Below are 19283 nucleotides of genomic sequence, written 5' to 3'. Positions count from 1 at the left end.
GTTTATATTTTCATATTGTGGCACTTGCTGGCAAGTTAAATTCTCATCCTGAAGGAGCAGACAATTCTGATTCAATAACACGCTGGTTACTTCTAGACTGCAGGCTTCTTTCAGAAGAATCTTTTCCAGAAGAGATCGTCCGGAAAAACTTTTCGAAAGAGAGCGTCCACACAGCAAGAGCACATTGAAAAAAGCGATCTGCTTTTTCGAAAGATAGCGTCCACATTATCTGTCATTTAAGTTATGATTACTATGGACAAAGTGGCCACTAGGGCACCTGTGTTTTTTCCTGGAGGCCTCTTCTTTCAGAAAAAACCCTCTTCCCTGTGCGCACACACCTTTTTCCAAAACAGCTCTTTTGGAAAAAGACTTCTTCCTCGGAGAAAGAGGTTTACCGCTGTCGGAAAACCCCCTGCATTCTTTTGATTTTCTGTCGAAAGAACGCAATTGCAGTGTGGACATAAGTGTAGTTTTTTTGGAAAAACACCTGTTTTTCTGGAAAAACTCTGCAGTGTAGACATATTCTCTCTAGGCACAATGGTTGAAGAAGCAGTAAATTAAATCTGAGATTACTAGCATTGTAGCTAGAGATGTAAAGAATTTAACTGGTTAACCGATAAGCATTAGCTTATCAGTTAACCTTACTGGTTAAACTTCCAGCTCCTGCACTGTTAACCATGTGACTAACTGAATTTCAATTGGCTACAATGTTACTGTTTTAATTATAGCATATAAAGGCAATGAATGTCAGAGTATACAAACATTAATAAATACTAAATTGCATAATTACTCAGAAAAGACACATCATATGTGTGCTAATGTCCAGTAGGATTAGCTCATCATGGTTAAGGTAATAAATATGGGGAATTAACAGCAGCTTGCACTCACTGAAAACACGTTACCCTTAATTTTAATTAATTTGACATCTAAGTTGTGCTATCTTTCAAATCCCATAAGAATACTTCTGTGTACAGATGTCCAATAGTGTGCTTTAATGTGAATTAACATTATTTCTTCAGAAATATTTTAGCGTTACATTAAGAACATGTCTAGATTATTGTATGTCCCTGTTGTTGTATATAGATCTTTACATACAAGACAGTATTTTAATTTTTGTGTATCTAAACTTTTCTTGCAGGTATAAGAAACGTACCTTATGATTACACAAATAGTTACTCAGCATACCGAGAAGAAAATAAAAAGAAAAGCTTTCCGATTATCAAGCGTGTTGACACTAGACATAAAACACCAGTAACAAATATTCGCAGTTCTGCATTTGATTCAACTCAGACAATGCGTGGTGGACCATGGACAACAGATAATGGAAAAGTTTTAAGAAAAGAGATTCTTATTTCAGAATATCGTCCTTCAGCCACTATTGAAAAGGATGCCAATTATGAAAGAACTATGAAGGGTCACAGAGAGTTCAAAACCTTTACCCCAACATACGGTGTTTGGGGAGACACTGAAATTCATCGAAACACATTTCCTGAAAGAAAGAGGACAGAAGTTACAACTACTTCAGCAGTTTCTTTTTCAAAAGATTTGACAAGTGTTCAAAATTCAAACAAGGACCAGAAAGTAGACACAAGATCAGGTGTTTCTGAAGGTACAAGAATAAAACCAGATAATTTTGCTAAATTTCCATCTTACGGGTTGAATTCCAATTTTAAACAAACCAAATATGAACAGATCTTAGATGACACTCATGGTTTGTTGAAAGAAAAAACAAAAGGGGATGAACAAGTTAAAGAGGGGAAATGTGGCTTGTTAGAAGAAAAAGATAAGGAATCAGTCAGTGAGGAAAGAAAAAGGGGAATGGATGAAAAACCCACAGCAGCAGAAAGAAGTGCAATTTTTGGAAGGAAGATTGAGGTTACACCAGAGCAGAAAACGCACATAATGGAGGATGTGATTATTAATGATAACAAAAAGATTTTTTCAGGAGTCAGGAATAAGGAAGATAACATTGCCAAAGAAGAAACAAATGTTACATGGGAAGAACAAACCAGAGTACATGAATCAACCACAGACGGAGAATTTTTTCTCCCTGATGCTAAGATTAAAGAAGATGAAGTAACCAAAAGGAGTACAAATGTGTTCGTGGAATCAAGAAGCAAAGAACCTGTTGAGATACCCATCAGGGTTGAAATGTATACTCCAGACAAAATATTGCAGAACAGTAACACAGAAATAAAATTTCAAGGCTTTAAAACGTCTGTAGGAAAAGAGACAATTAAACCCAGTGAGATTCTCAATGTGAATGTTTCAGAAAAAGAACCCAATCTGGAAGATGAACATGGAATTAGTGACAAAAGTAGCCCTAAAATGAGTTCTTTGTCAACTGAAAACATAGCAGAAACTATTGTCGCAGATATTCTTAAAAGTTTTGTTCAGTCTTCTGGTTCAGAAACAACGCCGCATGCAAAAATAAGCTACCTTGAAAGGAAAAAATATGATGATGAGAGAGAGGGGACTGAGATCACAGTACAATCTCAAGTTCATGAAGACATAGACATTTCAGATGAAGTTGATCTAGGAAATCTGTTAAACAAGGATGGCAAAGGGGTGCTGGAAGGTGCGGAGGGAATTCCATCCAAAGATGTTATAGAAGACATAATAAATGAGGGCCTGAAGGGAAGAGACCGTATAGGCAAAGTGTCTGTCAAGGTTGAGATTGTTGAGGAACCACTAGAATCTGCAGCTGATGAAAGGAGTGAGTTTTCAACACCATTTGAAGTAGAGGAAGTAGAAGAGACATCACCTGGTATGAAGGGGCATTATGGTGATGAGCAAGAGCAGAACACTACAACTTCAGCTGAAGATTTTAAAAAGAAAAAACAACCCAGCGAGAGCCTTACCCACGTGGAAGAAGTAACGGAGGCAGATGACTCAGTTGATGAACAAAGATATTTTGTATCTACTCCAGATGATTACCCTTTTGCTCATGGAAAAGAGAATGACTCAGTGTATGGGCAAATTTACATAGAAGAAGAATCAACTATTAAATATTCTTGGCAAGATGAATTTTTGCAGGGCACGCAAAGAAGAAAAGATGATGGCATTATCTCACCAGAACAAACATATCAAGTGGTGGGAGAGGAAGCAAGCACCTGTGTTGTAAATGAGGAACATCCAAAAGGTGAAGCATCACATGCAGAATCCATTGTTATTGAAAAAGAGATTAAAATACCACATGAATTTCAAACCTCTATAAAGGGGCTTTTATTGAAGGAAACCAAGGACCCAAAACAACAGTTGAAAGATGCATTGGGACAACTAGAGGGGAGTCTTCCAGAAAGTGTGAAAGAAGAACTAGCTGCGCTAACGAAAGAAGATCATGCTGACTCCAGTAGCGTGGCAGTTGACATAAAAAAAGTTGACCAAGTGAGTGAAGATGGTTTGGTGACAATTGTGGCTGAGGTCAATCTGACCCAAACCCTTGATGCGGATCAGTTTGATATTGCACAGCTTGGTGGAGTCATCAGAAGTGAGACTGAGAGAGTGTCCCTGAAGTCCCCAAAACAAGAGGGCTTTGAACGTAATGAACCTGAGTTGGAAAGTCAGACTGATGGTAAAAGCCGCATAGAAATAGACATTTCTTCATCCAGTAATAAATCCGCGCCTTGGGCTAGCAGAGGGGTTTACAGCTCATCCAGGGTGAGAAGTAATGATGGCATGGAATATCATTCCACTGAAGAAGTTATTTGTGAAGGGCCGGTTTCAGAAGCTGTGGAGTTTGGTAAAGGAGAAGAAGTCTCTCAGACACAGGAATCAACTGATATTAATCAATCTATAAGACATATTAAAATAGGTCCAACAGAAATTCGGAGAACTGAGCACATCATATATGAAGGGCCCATTTCTGAACCTCTGGAACTTGATGGTAGGGGAGATCTTGTTCAGACAGAAAGGTCATCAGATATTGAGAGGTCTGTGAAGCATTTTAAACTGGGTCCTCAGGAAATTCAGATGACTGAAGAAATCATTTATAAAGGGCCTGTTACTAAAACTATAAAGGTAGATGAACCGGAAATCCTTACTAAGCCACCATTAGAAACTGATAATAATCGGTCCATGAGGCATATCACATTAGGTTCACAGCAGATTACTGAAGATCTCATTTTCCAAAGGCCCATTTCAGACTCCTTAGAGCTGAGTAGCTCAGGAGATTTCTCTCACATAGAAGAGTCAATGGATACTAACAGATCAGTAAGGCACATTAGAGTGAGTCCAAAAGAAATTCACACAGAACAAGTAATATTTGAAGGGCCCATTTCTGGAAATGTGGAGCTCAGTGGCACAGGAGAACTCTCTCAGACAGGAAGTTCAATAAGGCACATTAAATTAGGACAAAAAGAGATGCATTCAGCTGATAAAATCGCACATGAAGGGCCTCTTTCTGAAACAGCAGAGTTTGGGAGTGTGGGAGACCGCTCTCACCTGGAGCATAGGTCAGATACAAATGCATCTATCATGCATATTAAATTAGGTCCCAAGGAATTTATGACAACTGAGCAAATTATCTACCAGGGGCCAATTTCTGAACATCTGGAATTCAGTGAATCGGGAGACAGCTTTCATTCAGAAGGGTCAATAAAACACATTACGTTAGGTCAGAAGGAAATTAAAACTACTGAACAAGTCATATATCAAGGCTCCATTTCTGAATTTCCAGAGATCAGTAGTGCAGGAGTAAGCCTTTCTGAGACTGAAGGAAACTCAGATCCTAATAGATCCATCAGGCTCATAAAAGTGAGTCCCACAGAAACTCATACAGAACAAATCATCTTCAAAGGGCCCATTTCTGAAACCAGCGACGATCGCTTTCAGACAGAAGAGTCATCGGAGAGTGGTCGATCTATAGGGCATATTAAATTAGGACCCAAGGAGACATCTTTTACTTTTCAAATGGATGTAACTAATGTGGCAGGAGTACCTGTTGTGGAAGGGAGAACACAGGAAGCTAGAATCACAGTATCAAACTGGAAGGAGCCTGATGTCAGACACTCTCAGGTTGTAGTTGAAAGTGACCAGAAGGACACTGATAGCGAAAGTACCAAAGAAGTCCGTGTTTTTCCTGATTCTTCTCAGGCTTATGGTGAACCAGTAACAGAGAAGTCAGTATTTGAAAAAAGTGTACAGCTGCAAAGAATGGTAGACCAAAGGTCAATGATTTCTGATGAAAAGAAAATAGCCCTTGTGTATTTAGACAAAGAAGAAGAGAGGGAAGAAGATAATGATGGACACTGGTTCTGAAAGGACAGTTTAATATAACTTGTTCATCATAGAAATTTTTGATTTTTTTTTAAAGGAACTGTCCCACTACTACATCAACATTGGATTGACACACATTAAATTTCTAAGCCTCAATATATCCAACATCCTTTTGCAAATTAGGGAGGGCTCCCTCTATTGCCAGTTCTTTTCTCACTGATGTCTTTCCAGTGGCTTCAAATTTCTTCAATTTCCAGGATAGGAGCTTTCTACTGAGGATTTTTCCAGATCTTAGATATATCTGGAAAAATATATTAAGCTAATCCACAAGTGAGCTGGATTTTATCAACTTTAGAACACTGTGTTGTACTGGGATACTTTAAAAACTAAAAAGAAATGCTGAATTCTTTAAGTGTTAACCACAGGCAGTTGGAAGAATATTAGAGTAAGGCATGCAGGCAGTTGATGTTAAGTTCCATTTCCATGTGCAATAAATAATAGTAAAATGTGAGGAAAAATGAAATAATTGCATCTACAAAGTAAAACCATGCAAAGCAAACCATGCATGCCAAAAATTATGGTAAAAACTTTGACACCTTTCTAGTTAGAACCAAATACAGAGAAGGCAAGAAGTAAAACTATATCTCAGTCATGTTGTTTTCAGGAACATATTTAGTTTGCCTTTATAAAGTGCAATGTGTTTAATATTTTTAAAGAGAATCAGTAAGACAATGGATAAAAACCATAGGCTGAATCTTAGTTACGTTAAAGTCGGTGATAAAATCCCTCTAACTTCTTTGATTCTACATAATCACATATGAAATGACTGCTCTCAATATATAGTACTGTTCTGATATTGGGTATTGCAAGTGCCTAAGGAGAGTGGGATGGCACATATCATACAGTTTAATGCCTTGGAACAACAGGATTAGCTCAAGTGTGGTGCTTTGACTAGTGACTGAAAAAATGGCATTGATGTCATGTTCATTGGGTCTTCATTTCCACATCAACATTCTCTATTTAAAAACAAAAAGATTCCTCCTCCTTCTCCTCCCCCAACTGAATATTCAACCTAGGATCTGAAAGTCACCCATCTGGGTTCTTTCTGGCTTCTTGCCATCACCAGTAATGGATTTTCTCCAGCCACTCTCTACCTTCAGATACAGTACTTGAAATGCCATTGTTTTTATTGGGTTTACTCACTTGTGTCACTGAGGAGCATAATTCAGTCCTGTAATTAGAACTGAGTTAATTCTTTTGGTGCCCACTCAATAATAGAATCCATCTAATTTTTCAGTGGCTGTACTAGTTCTGCGGTGCTAATGGGTGCAGAAAGAGTAACAAAGAAACTGAACTGTTGACACTAAAATAAGAAGCTATACCTTGGGGTATACCTACTCAGCAAAAGCTGTGCAAGAGGTAGTCTGTTTGAGCTAGCTTGAATCCTGTTAGCATATTCACACAACCATAGCACCGAAGACTCAATGTGGACGCGCAAACTGAATACCTACCCTCTGCTGGGTTTGAACGCTCTGTGCTGAAGCCTGTGCTTCGCTCTCTTCTCTGCTATTGCTATTTGTACTAGCTGGATTCAAGCTAGCTTGGTTGGCTAGCCCATGCGCAGCTTTTGTTGTAGACACATCTCTGAATATACACAGTGAATTAGATATACAGAGTAAGAAGCTAACGTGTTAATATGCTCTGAAAGTAGAATGGCAAGTTAAACCCGACAGCCATATTGTTCCAGACTATTAGCCTTTAACTTTGAATTCCTTGCTTGTGGTTTGGTTTTGGTCACAAGCATTATGTTACTTTAAACATAGGTTGTGTGCGTTTAACTCAAATTACAGTCCAACTATATTCTTATTGTGGCGTGGCTCTCATTAACTTCTCACTTTCTTTAGTATCATTAGAAGCTAGATTTGATAAAACTGACTACTACAGATTGAAGCTCTCCAGTCTGGCACCCTTGGGACCTGACAAGGGTCAAACCAGAGAATTTGCCAGACTATGGGAGATCACTATTGTTTAGTACCATGACCAACACTTTCACTGCTTACTGGGCTCTTAGAAGACATTTAAGATTAAATTAGAGCTAAATAACATCACTGAACACTGAGTGCCAGGATTGAGGGATGTAAACAAACATTATGGGACTCTGGAAAATTTGGCCACACCCATGATAAGTGGACAAGCTGGCTAACTAAAATCAGGCTGGACTACGGATGTTGCTGGATCAGAGAGTGCCAGTCTAAAGAGGTTCAACCTGTACTCTGTATTGCTGACTTAAACATGAAGTGGAGATAGATTGTAGTTCAACATCTTAGTTTACTTTTGATATAAGACAAACCAGTATATTAGTCTGCCTTTATTGACGAGATTGAGACTATACCAGTATCTTTAAGTCATTATCAGCATTTCAAGGTTTATGTATAGGACCTTGTCTGCACTGCCAAATTTTATATCCGTTTCCAACACTGGTGCAGTTAGAATGGTGAAAATGGAGCATCTTCAGCACTGTATCCTGAAATTGTTCTCTTAGCTGGAAAGAGAGGGAGCAGTGGCCCTTGTGCTGGAAACAAATCCGAAGTTTAGTGCAGATGCATCTGAAGTGTGCATGCTACATTTATTTCATATTCTTAATCACAACAGATATTTGTCAGAATTATTCTCATATGCTCCTGTAGCACATACTTTTGCTATCATTTATAGAGAAGCGGCTCATGAATTATTATAACTCCAAGAACAGCTAAAAATTCGATTTAGTCCATTCCTTCTGGAACTGGCTTAAAAAAAATCTAACAATACTGTATTTTTAGATTTTAAATAATTCCTATATGGGAATTAGGCAAAAATATTCAAATGTGATTGCTTTAGACATACATGTAATTTCATATTTGGGTAGAATTTTATTAAAATATTAACTTAAATACAAATTAGGAATCTAATTTTAGGCGCACAGGTTTGAAAAGTATTGGCTTTAGTTTTCTGTAAATTTGGTTTGAAGTTGAAACTTTGAAAAGCTTTCTTAAAATAGACATAAGGATAGCTGCAGAATATGTGTTCTCCTGCCACAAATAGAAGGGCCAATAATATCAACTCCATTTATTGATGCCTCATGGAAAATTTTGAGATCTGTTCTCTTCAGAAACAATTCTACTGACTTTAGATTGTATTTAGCTTCTGATTTTCAGAAAACTAGGATATCATGTAAGGAAAAAAATAGCAAGAAGTAAATGAATCATGAATTACTGTTTTAACAGCTGTTCATAACATTGAAGGAGAAGAAAAGAGAGACCATATTGGTATTGTTTCTAAATAAGATGTTTCCATGGAGGCACCAACTGTTTAATGTTGTTTAATAGCATTAAGTTACTAAGTGTAGTAGGTTATATTGAAACTTATGTTGTTATGGAGTTCCATTTGTTGCTTGGAGAAAACAAGTTTCTTCCATGAATTTAAGTGCTTTAATTCTAGATTGAATCAGAATTTTAATCTTCTGCTTGAAGAGTTTGGGTTTGTCACAACACATTGGAAAAGAGCAGTAATTTGATGTAAAAAAATCTATTCCAATGGATGAGTTCCCTGAAGCTATGAAAACTAGAAGGTTTAATGAAGAAAGGAGGATGTAAGCCTTGAAGAAGACTTTGTTGTAAGCAGCATTTTTCAATTTGAATTAACACAAGCCTTATGCCATTACCTTCAGTGTTATTGAAAACTGGGAAAGAACCACAGACTTTTTTTTTTTTTTTTTGGCATGACAGCCGTCATTGGGAAATGACTCTTCCAGGCAATGAAGAAGTAGTGACTTGGGCCCTGATATTCCAATTTGAGCTGCGCAGATGCCACTCCCATCTTGATGTGTTAGCACAGTGGTTTTCAATCTGTGGTCTATGGACCCTTGTAGGGCCACAGGCTATGTCTCCGGGTCCATGAAAGAGTGTCGTTATCATAGAAAAGTGGTTTTTAACATGAGTTCTGCACATTAGGCCAAAGATTTTTCAAAGGGGGTCTGCACTTGCATTCAAAAATGTTCAGTTATGAATCCCTTAAAAAAAAAAAAAAGTTGAAAACCACTGTGGTAGCAAAACTCCGGCCTTAATTAACATTCCTGTCCAGAGCAAATGAAGCCTACTACGCTGAGAGCTGTCTTTTTAAAAAAAAAATAGGGATATATATGCCCTACTTAATAGCTGTGTGTTTAATTACTTTAGTCATAGCGTGGCGCTGGAAGGATTGATAACGTGGCCTCAATCAGCACACATTGTTGGAGCTTACTCATAGAAATTCTGCTGTTCTTGTTTTCATTAAATACAAATAGGTAATTGCTGAGTTTGAATTCAATAAATAGAATTTTGTTAAAATGTAACTACTAGTTTTATTCACTAGAACTTTGTATTATATGCTTGAGGTAGTTTACCTCAGAAGTGGAGGACTGTAATATTCTTTAAACATGTACACTTTTGGATTAGAAAGCAAATAAAATGGAGTATATAAGTGTAAGAAGAGAGATATGAGAGTTACGGCTCTGTACAGATTGATGTTTGCTATAGTAGGTGTTTAAAAGACTGAAGACATGTTGAAACAGGATTTGTTGAGGTCAGCTGCGAGACTTTGCAAGTAGCTTGTGGTGTGGTCATTTTTGATGCAGTCTAAATTTCTGTTGTGGTTTCATGAACATTTGCACTTTTCCACGTTCAGTATTAAACAATGAAAAATAATGTGTATATGCTTCTTCTTCCTCCTTCTCCCTCTTCCCCATTGGTACTGATAAGGTTCCATTAGCAAAGAAAAAATTAAAGCTTTTGTCTCATATGCATTGAATCCTCTCGGTGTGTTCAGATCCATGAGTCCCTTTCAGTTGGAAGTATGAAATGCCTGTAACACTGTGGTGGCAGCGATGGAAGAAAAAACACAGCAACCAGTTCTTCCTTCACTCATCTAACCAGCCTGTTTGGACTGCCTGAGGTGCCTTTTTAAAGCAAGGGTGAAGAAGGGGCAGAGCATTTATAAACCTGAAAGTGTTGGAGTGGACAGGAAAACTATAGTTTTCCTACTGCTCTAAGATTGGGCTGAATTCTGTCATGGGTTTTTTTTTTTCAACTGCTAGTGCACCTCCTCCTCATCACTTTTGGGGACTAGCTGATTCCAGATCTGATTCCACCGTACTGCTTCTCACTGCATGTCAGGACTTTCTTCCTGAATCTCCACAAGGTAAGACGCTCTGTGCTTGTGGTTTAGCCCTCTGACCTAGTTGTACGTTCTCCCTTCTGGGGTATCAAAGTTGCTGTTTATGAATAGACTCAGTGTTCCCATTTGCTGCGCAGCTACTGTCATTCCCCCAGTAGCTGGTTGGGGAACCTGGGCCTTCCCTTGATCCTGGGTTCCAGCTCTGGTACCTCCCAGTCAACAGCCAAAAGCCTGTTCCATCCTGGATCTTGCTGCCTTCTGCATGAGCCTTTCCTAACCTGGGTTTTCCATTCCCCAAACTTTCTTCTCCTAGGGAATAACCCTAGGCTCTTTTGGCTCCATAGCTCCCAAACATGTTTTCCTTTCCCTAGGGAGTGACTGCAGACTGTTCCCTGCTGCCAACTCCCCATCTTCATAAATCCAGCCCAGCTGTTTCCTCCCTCACTCTTTAGAGAAGGCATTGCTTAGGCTACTGGATTCCTGTCAGCTACAGCCGCTCAGGTTAACTGGCCCTTCCTCGTTCACCTTAACTTCTTCAGGGCAAGTGTGAAGTGAACACCCCATCACACCTTCCTTACCTTTGGCTGTGCCAAAGAAAGACCCGTGACAATTGCTTGGACCTTACAAGGTCAGACATTCACTGTGCCTCAGTCCCATAGTCAAGCTTTTTTTATTTCTCAGCAACCACAAACCTGGTGCTCACATAAAATGTCAGAACCTTACCCCATGTATAGATGTTGATATTTTCTACTCGCTATAGAACGTGTAGTGGTCCCACATTACATGTAGGAAAACTTTTTCTAGAAACACCAGCCAGCTTCACTGAGTCATAAGAGGGGCCCTACTGGGTCAGACAACAGGTGCATCTAGTCGAGTATCCTGTCTCCTGAAAGTGGCCAGTGCCCCACAGGGAATGAACAGAACAGGAAATCATCAAATGATCCACCCCCTGTTGCCCAGAGTCTGGCAAATAATAGGCAAAGGACAGCTTTCTGCCCATCCTAGCGAATAGCCTTTGGTGCACCTGAAGTAAGAACATCAGGCTCTTCAGTTCTTGCAAAAGCATAGGATTGGTGGTTTCTGGTTAGTGGCAATATGTGGAAGTAGCTGAACGGTCTCATTGAAACCGAAGATTCAGACCAGAAGTGTGTGTTTGACCTCTGCAATTAAGGGTCATTCTGTTAAATGAGGTTTTAGTTTCCTGTTCTAAGTGAATCTGCCTAAAGGCACCATGAATCACAGAACTGATACCCCAGGCACCTCTGAATAGAGAGGAGATGGCCATCGTTTTGGGTTGTCTCTTCAGAACGTTGTTTAAGACCTTCGTTCCTAAATTTAACATGGTTGTCAGTCACACTGACCTCAATGTTTTCTATGGAAACTCCTCTTTACGCTAAGTACTGAACTCTTGAAAGTAACATCTCACCAGAAATGCATCTTTATATCCAAAATTCTTTTAAAATAGTACTAAAGTTAGCAGGGTTGAACGTGTACCCTTCCTGAAGCATAGAAACCCCTATAGTCAAATATGAGAGCAAATAAGCTCTGAACCCCAGAAACCATTAGATGAAAAAGTGAAATAGCTTTCTCTTTAAATGATGTGAGCTGTATTTATTCATAGATGTTTTTTGTGTAGCTGACCCCATTGATCCTATTTTTCTCTTCCCTGTTGTGCCAAGGGTACAGTCGCAAGTACTTTGCCAACCGGAGAAGAAGAGTCCTGAAATCAAATAATTCCTGAATGTTATGCACATGCAGAACCTGCTTAATGTTATACATATCTGATACAAAAGAAAGATTTTAAACTAAAAATAGCCCCCACTGCTGTGAACTCCTGTGTTTTTTTTTTTTTTTTAAATGAGAATATTTTACTAACTCATACCCCTTTCTCATACCCTATTCAGCAGTTTTTGTACAATGTAATTAATGGTGCTCGGCTATCAAGGTAATGTAATGCCTTTATGAAGGTGTTTAAATAGACATATAAAAATCCAGATTGGTTCAAAAAGCTAGTGCAGTGTTAAAAATAACAATGCCTATCTAAATCTTATTTATTTACATTTCTTTTGTTAGGCAGTTTTGCATTTCCAAACAGAAATAAAATTTTCCTTTCACAAACGAGAATACTGAAGAGGCTGTCCTTACATGGTTTTAAAGGACAATGATCTGAAAGTATAAAAAATAAAAACAGCATTCACCTGTATGAATCTTTTTCTGTAGCCATTAAGGTAAGTAATCTATTCTCATGAAAGATTATGTATTCAATATTTAATCCAATGACAGTTCTGCATGATGGATACTTGCAAATACTGGTTTAGTCTTCATAAATAAACATGAGAAACCTGTCATATACATTTGCTTTGAACCTTCCCATGATAGAGTACTGTTGCATAATAGCACAAAATGGTGGTCTTTAAATGATCATCTGTTTTGCTACTACATCTGAGGCCATGAAAAAAGGAAGGGTATTGTAAAACCTGAGTCAGTGTCAAGTTCCACTATTCACTTAATGTACAAAATGAATAATTAACAACCCCTGTAAGGACTGAGCATCTTGAAACACTCAGCTCATCCGTAAAGCTCTTTCAGTATGTCTAACGCTTATCACAATTGAGAACTGCTGCTTTCAATGGATTGTTCTAATCCCAGCCTTTTCTTGACTTCTCCTGTAATGACTCAGTTTGTTACCCTCTGAAGAGAGGGGATGCTGCCTGATTTCTTATCAACATGTTAGTGTCAGAGGAAGATGCTGAGCAACAGTTTCAGGATGATGATGTAAATGATATCTATTAGAGGTAGAGACCTAATAGATGAACTACTGGGCCAGTGTTGCTAATTTGTTGGAGTGGTGTGGGAATGAAGGTGAAAGGGAATCTACTGTCATCTGAATTTCATTTGCTGCTCTGATAAATCTAAGTAGTGGTGGCACATCTCCAAATCTCTGTAAGCTGTGCTTCGATCACTGATGCTGAAGTCCTAAAAAGTATGATATTCAACAAACTATTGCCCTGCAAACAGTCCACCAGTGTGGGTTACTTTTCCATCAGGCATTTCTGTGAGTTATGGCCCAAATATTTCTGAAGTGCAGGGGAACACAGAATGTAACAGCCTGTAAAAGGAAGATTGGTCAAGAAGACTGAAAACTCACTCTGACAAGTCAATCGTCTCCTGAGTTACAACAGTCCTTTTGTTGAGGGTAACATATAAGAGGCACTGCAGTACATCTTGCTATATATTTTAGAAATGTTCGTTGGTCTGAGTCAGTTCAAGAACTACCCCTAAACAATAAGAGCTAGGACCACCAAATTTGATGTGCAGCTGCCTCATCATAAGAAAAAGCAAGATAAGGGTTTGGTTGTGCCAGGACAATAGGATGTGCCTGGAATTTGATTATTTCTCATAAAATGGAAAGGGAGGGATCTGGTAGGCAGAGACAGTTGAACGGTAGAATGATCACGGGGGGTAGCAAGGGGCCAGAGATGGGTACCAGGACAGCTGTAACTCCATTTGGCCAGCAGGCCTCAGGCATTGAGAAAGGAAGAGCAATCTACTATATATTTCAGAGGACATGTCTATGCTTATTGGAAGATGGACACGCTTGAGGTCAATTTTCTGGTGTTTGATTTAGCAGGTCTAGTATAGACCCTTAAATTGAATTCTGAGGGCAGCTCCTGCTGGTGTCTGAGACTCCTCCTTTTGCATGGAGTAAAGGAAGCGGATGAGAGCATTTGCTCCTGTCAGCCTCTGCGGTGTGGAGGCCACCAAGGCTCAGTTTAAGGTAAGCTGACTCAAGCTATGCATTTTGCATAGCTGGAGTTGCGTACCTTAAGCCAACTTTCCTGGTCTAGTGTAGATCAAGCCAGAGAGTTTGTGTGTCCCCAGCTGGGGATATGCACCCCTCCCCTGGCTGTGCCCACAGGAGCTACAGGGACCATGGAGAGGTGCTTCTCACATGGCCCACGCTGCTGTGGTGAGAGAGGGCTGGGGTTGTCTCAGTCCCTATACTGAACCCCTCATCCCCAGCCCAAATCCAGAAGAACGATTTAAATGAAGAAAAACAAAACTTATTTAAGGGCCCGAGCAACACTGGGTAAATATTGTAGCGATATAAGAAGATACATAATATCACTAGCATTGGAATATACAAAGTGTGATACAAAATATTTGGTAAAAAAAAGCCACGCTATAATAAAACAAATCTCTTTATTTGTATACAGAGATCTTAAAGAAAACTTTAATCATATTGAAATCATTAGCCATCAAATTACACAACAAACTGTCATATCCCTAGATTTCAAAAAGCCATTCCCATTGAAGTTGTGAATTGAGGACGGAATGTGGTAAAGAAAACTTTATATATAGTAAAGATAACTATTTATATTTGGATTATTAGGCATTAAATTATTTTTATGACGGGTAGCTGTGATTGTGTTGTGGTATGTGTGTGTTAGAGTTATTTATTTAGTTAACAGTGAAACTTCACTTTAAAACAACTTGCGTATGGTTGAGTGGAAAATTTAGCTTAGGGTTTGTGTTGCATTCTGTTCCTGGGAAAGTGAATTGCTCTTATGACAGAGTCTCACACAAGTTAATGAGTGAAACTAATAGAGATCTACATAAATTAAAACCCTAACGGGTTTCCAGCCAAAACCAGCCAAATCTTCCTTTGATATCATTTCTATCATGAGTTCACTGAGAGAGCAATGCCACTTCTATGGAAAGGCTCTAGCAAAAAACCTCTACTTACAAAGTGTGTCAGTGGATAAAGACAGACGGATCTTCCAGAATCCCTTACCTCCTGCTGGCCAGTGATTATACGAAATGGACAAAAATCATTCACAGCTCTCAGGCATTTAGCACTCTCCATCCCTTCAGGTTCTTTAAAAGCATTTATGGTCTCTTGAAAATACCTCTCAGGCAGATCTAAATCATTTTAAAATATACTTGAAATTAGAGGTTATTAACCTATGCTACTTGCTCAGGGCCAGACTTCAGAGCCTTCAAACCATGCTGAGAAATTTACACATGCAAATGGTTCAAGTGAAATGCTGCCTTCAGTGGGACCTCTCAAATGAATAAATGCATTTCATGATGTGCAAGGATTCAAAAATCTGGCGCTCAGCACCAATTTAGACTCAGGAGCTCGTCAAAATTTTCACAAAATTTTGATCAGAATTTCACACTATTTACTCCATTTTTTCAACCTTTATTAGAAATCTAACTGAAATATGATGCAGATGTTTATAAGAGTAAAATAAAGCAACTTCCTTGATTTAAAGCTAACTGGTTGTTCTATATTAGTGTTATATTTTCAGTTTTAACAATAAGTGTGCATTTGTGACTGAGGGAAGGCAGGGAGCTAGATGAGGTCACTTGATTAGGGTGAACTGCAGAGAATGAGGCACTCACACTCAAAACTGGTGGTTATTCTGATACTTAGATTTACCAAGTCAGCACAAAATAACCTCAGCGCAACCCAGCCTTAGACTTCCACTCAAATACCCAAGTCAAATAATGTTCTACCAGTCCTGAAGGACTGGACACAGTACCTCCCAGGTCAATGAATATTTCAGATCTTATCCCAAATACACATTTATAGCCAATTCTGATTAAATGTTATTAAAAAGTAAAACAGAGTATTGGTTACAGACATGAGTATAGTTCTAAGATCAAATTCAAAATAGAGATGGTGAGCTTTGTAGTCTCAGAGTTCTTTAGAATTTAGTCCACAGGTTAGGGGTGGGCAATAATTTTGATGGGGGGGGCACTCCAAGAATTTGGTAAGTGGTCGAGGGTTGCAATAGATCAGGAGCATGTTGTGACCTGTGCTTGATAGGCGTTGTCAGTAGGTCCCATTCTTTGTTGGCTCTGATTGGCCTCTGCAGCTGGCAGAGGGGGCGGCTGCCTCTTGAGTCTGGCTGGAGATGCTTCAGCCTTCTCCAGCCCAGATGGAATTGGCCCGATGGGGGCTGTGGTAGGGTGTGCTTGCACCCTTTTCACCCACCCTGCGTACGGGCCTGAGCTTAACTGGGAATTCACTCATTATGGCTTAGGTTTCCCCTGAAGGAAACTGTAAGCAGATCTGAAATGATGGGATGAGGATCCAATGATCTTACAGTTTCCTGGCAGGACACGTAACCTTAAGTTTCCCAGATGTTATGGTAATTAACACAAGGTAATTTATCCACGAAACTGTGTATCGCAAACTTTAGAGACATGTAGACAAGGAAATTATTTCACCCAACATCCATGTCAATGTTAATATTCCCTTTGATCGCCTAATCAACAGCTAAAGTAATAGACAGGAACTGTTTGTTTACATCACTAATGTCTAGCAAGATATACAAGTAAACATGCACATTTAGGTTTGCATTTCAAAGTTCTAGCCTATCTTGCATTGAATGGCACTAAGTACCATTTACCTAGTGTTTTAATATATCTTTCTATGCTGACTCTGGGTTAGTTAGCTTGCAGCATGCTTAATCTTTCTGACCATGTGTCATACTTGGCATATTATGTGTTGCAATTATGTAACAATAGTAGCAACTTTGTTTTTTATGGTCACATGATAATCAGATACCATCACTGCTAAACTGAAGCAGGAAGAGGTGTCCCAGACAGCAGGGACTGAAACCTAAAAGCTCCTCATTCTTGATAATACATCTGCCACTATATTTTCCTTCCCCTTTATGTGAATTATTTCCACTTCATATTCTTGTAGGGCTAGATTCCGATGCAGCAAACCTTGAGTTGGGTCTCTTGGCTTTGTGCCCACCTCCATGAGCCACACTCCCTGACCCCTGCATTAGCCATGCCCCCTGCCACAAGAAGTCCCACCCTTGGAGGTAGTACTCCCAGGATCAAGATGGACACATGACCAGAAGTAAAGGGTGTCACGTGACCCTACGAAGAACTCTTCCTACTGTCCTCCTGCCAATAGGAATGGTTTGGCTCCCACAGGACCCCCCCATGCAACTATCCTGCAATTGCATTGACCCAATTTGCATTGCATTAACTTGGGGGGAGAGGCTGGGGATAGTGTTCCCTCTAAGATTTTCCTCCTATCAGCAGAATGGATTTTGTCTTGTGCACTAGTATGGAATTCATATGCGCTTGTTCGGATGTGCCACTGTGGCACCCAAGTTATTAATAAATATCTTATAAACCTCTCCCTGGTCCCTCTGTTGCCATGTCTCCTACCCTCCCCTTGCCCCATCTGCTCCCCTGATGCCTTCTGCCCCCTACCCTCCTCTGCTGTCCTGGCTCCTGCCATTCTCACTTCCCTCAGCCCTTTGGGGACCTGCCCCCCATCCCATCCTCCTTGATCCTTGCACCAGCACTTCTCTTCCCCTGTGCCCACTCCTCTTCTACTCCCATTCTGATCATCTGTAGCTACCCTTCCCCAGCCCCTCTCCTAACACCTCCCTCTACCCACCTGCCCTGTCTCTCTCCTCTGTCCTCTGCCCATCCCGCACCTCCATGTGTCTGCCCTTCTGCTTCACCCCCCCAGTCCCTGGCACCTGCACTTTCCCTTACCCATGCTCCTTCCTGGTGCCTCCCCCTTCCTGCACTGCCCCTGCCCTCTTTCTGCTTGGTGCTCACCCCCTCAGCAACCTTTCCCCCAGGTCCCCTCACACCCTCTGTGCCCTCACACATGACTTGCTCCATCCCCCGCCTTCTTCATGCCCACCCCTCTTCTCCCGACACCCACTCCTCCCCTCTCCTCTTCTTCCCTCTTGCCCCCATTGTCCCTCCTCTCTCCTCTCCCACCATCATCCTGTCCCCTCCCTTCTCTCACTCCCACTGACACCCTCCCTCAACTCCCGCCTCCTGCCCTTTTTCTCATTGTCTCCTCTTGGCTCCCTGGCATTTGTCTCTCCTCCATGCCCTGTGGTGCCTTCTCCTTTCTTCTCCTGCCCTGCTCCCCTCCCCTGAGCACAAGCTCATCTCTCCTCACCCACCCCCTCCTTAGTTCTTCCCTTGCCCCTCCCTTACCTGCTTTCAACGTGGAAAGCAGTTTGCAGGGGCAGGAGCTGGGGCTGCAGTGCTATTTTCATTACTGCGGTCCCAGCTCCAGAACCTCCTGCAGCCCCAACTGCTCCCAGGGCGGAGCCGTGTGCCAGGACTGGAGCAGAGGCCACCTGCCGCACTATTTTTTACTACCGCAGTCCCAGTTCCTGTGGGCAGCCCAGCTCCAGCTGGAGTAAAGTGGCAGCACATGAGGTCCATTCGGGTGAGGCTGCCCCATCTGGAACACGTTTCATGCAGCTGCTGCTTGGCTCCAACTGAAGCCAGGGCTGCCCATGGGGACCAGGATCGCCGTACTAAAAATAGCACCATGGACTGCTTCTGCTGCAGTCTTGGCACCTGCTGTGCCCGAGTGTGCCCTGCCTCACAGCACCCCAGCTGGGCTCTGTGTGGCTCCTGCTGGGGCTCCAAAGTGTGGAGGTCTGGGAGCAGCTCTGCTGGGTTTTGACTTGGACCCGCCCAGCTGCCTGGTGGCAGCAGCTGCTGTACTAACACGCAGCCTGGAGGAGGAGGAGACGTGCCACCAGACTGATGGTAGAGATGGTGCCATAGTGGGAGGGAGGGACCGCATGCCACTGGAAGCCGGCCCAGTTGCCCCCCAGCAAAGCTCCAATGGAGCTGCCTATGTGCCCTGCTGTGGGGTAGGGGTGTGATGGACCAGGCTGGGTCTGGGCACAGCCGAGGGCATCCGCTCAGGATAAATTGCTCAAAACCAGGGCTGCTTACAGCCCCTGACTGGAGACCTTTCCCAAATAGGCCACAAACCAGTCACACCGAGCACTTCATCTGCCAATCTGGCCAGCAGGAAGACTCACGAGCAAAACCCCTCTGACACCCCAGCTCTTCCT

At 41.1% G+C, this 19283-nt stretch overlaps 1 protein-coding gene across 1 annotated transcript in view; it reads left to right on the top strand.

Moving 5' to 3' along the window:
• SYNM (synemin) overlaps positions 1-18521 on the top strand; it is a 41006-nt gene extending 22485 nt beyond the window's left edge. Inside the window, exon 4 of the mRNA XM_075896970.1 lies at positions 1139-18521. Coding sequence (XP_075753085.1) covers positions 1139-5259 — 4121 coding nt within the window. The 3' untranslated portion in view covers positions 5260-18521. The remainder of the gene's footprint in view (positions 1-1138) is intronic.
• Positions 18522-19283: the final 762 nt, after the last annotated feature.

The sequence above is a fragment of the Pelodiscus sinensis genome, chromosome 14, assembly GCF_049634645.1.
Source record: "Pelodiscus sinensis isolate JC-2024 chromosome 14, ASM4963464v1, whole genome shotgun sequence".
In the NCBI taxonomy this organism is placed as follows: domain Eukaryota; kingdom Metazoa; phylum Chordata; order Testudines; family Trionychidae; genus Pelodiscus; species Pelodiscus sinensis.
Note: the sequence above shows the minus strand (reverse complement) of the source record. Positions and strands in the feature narration are given on the sequence as shown.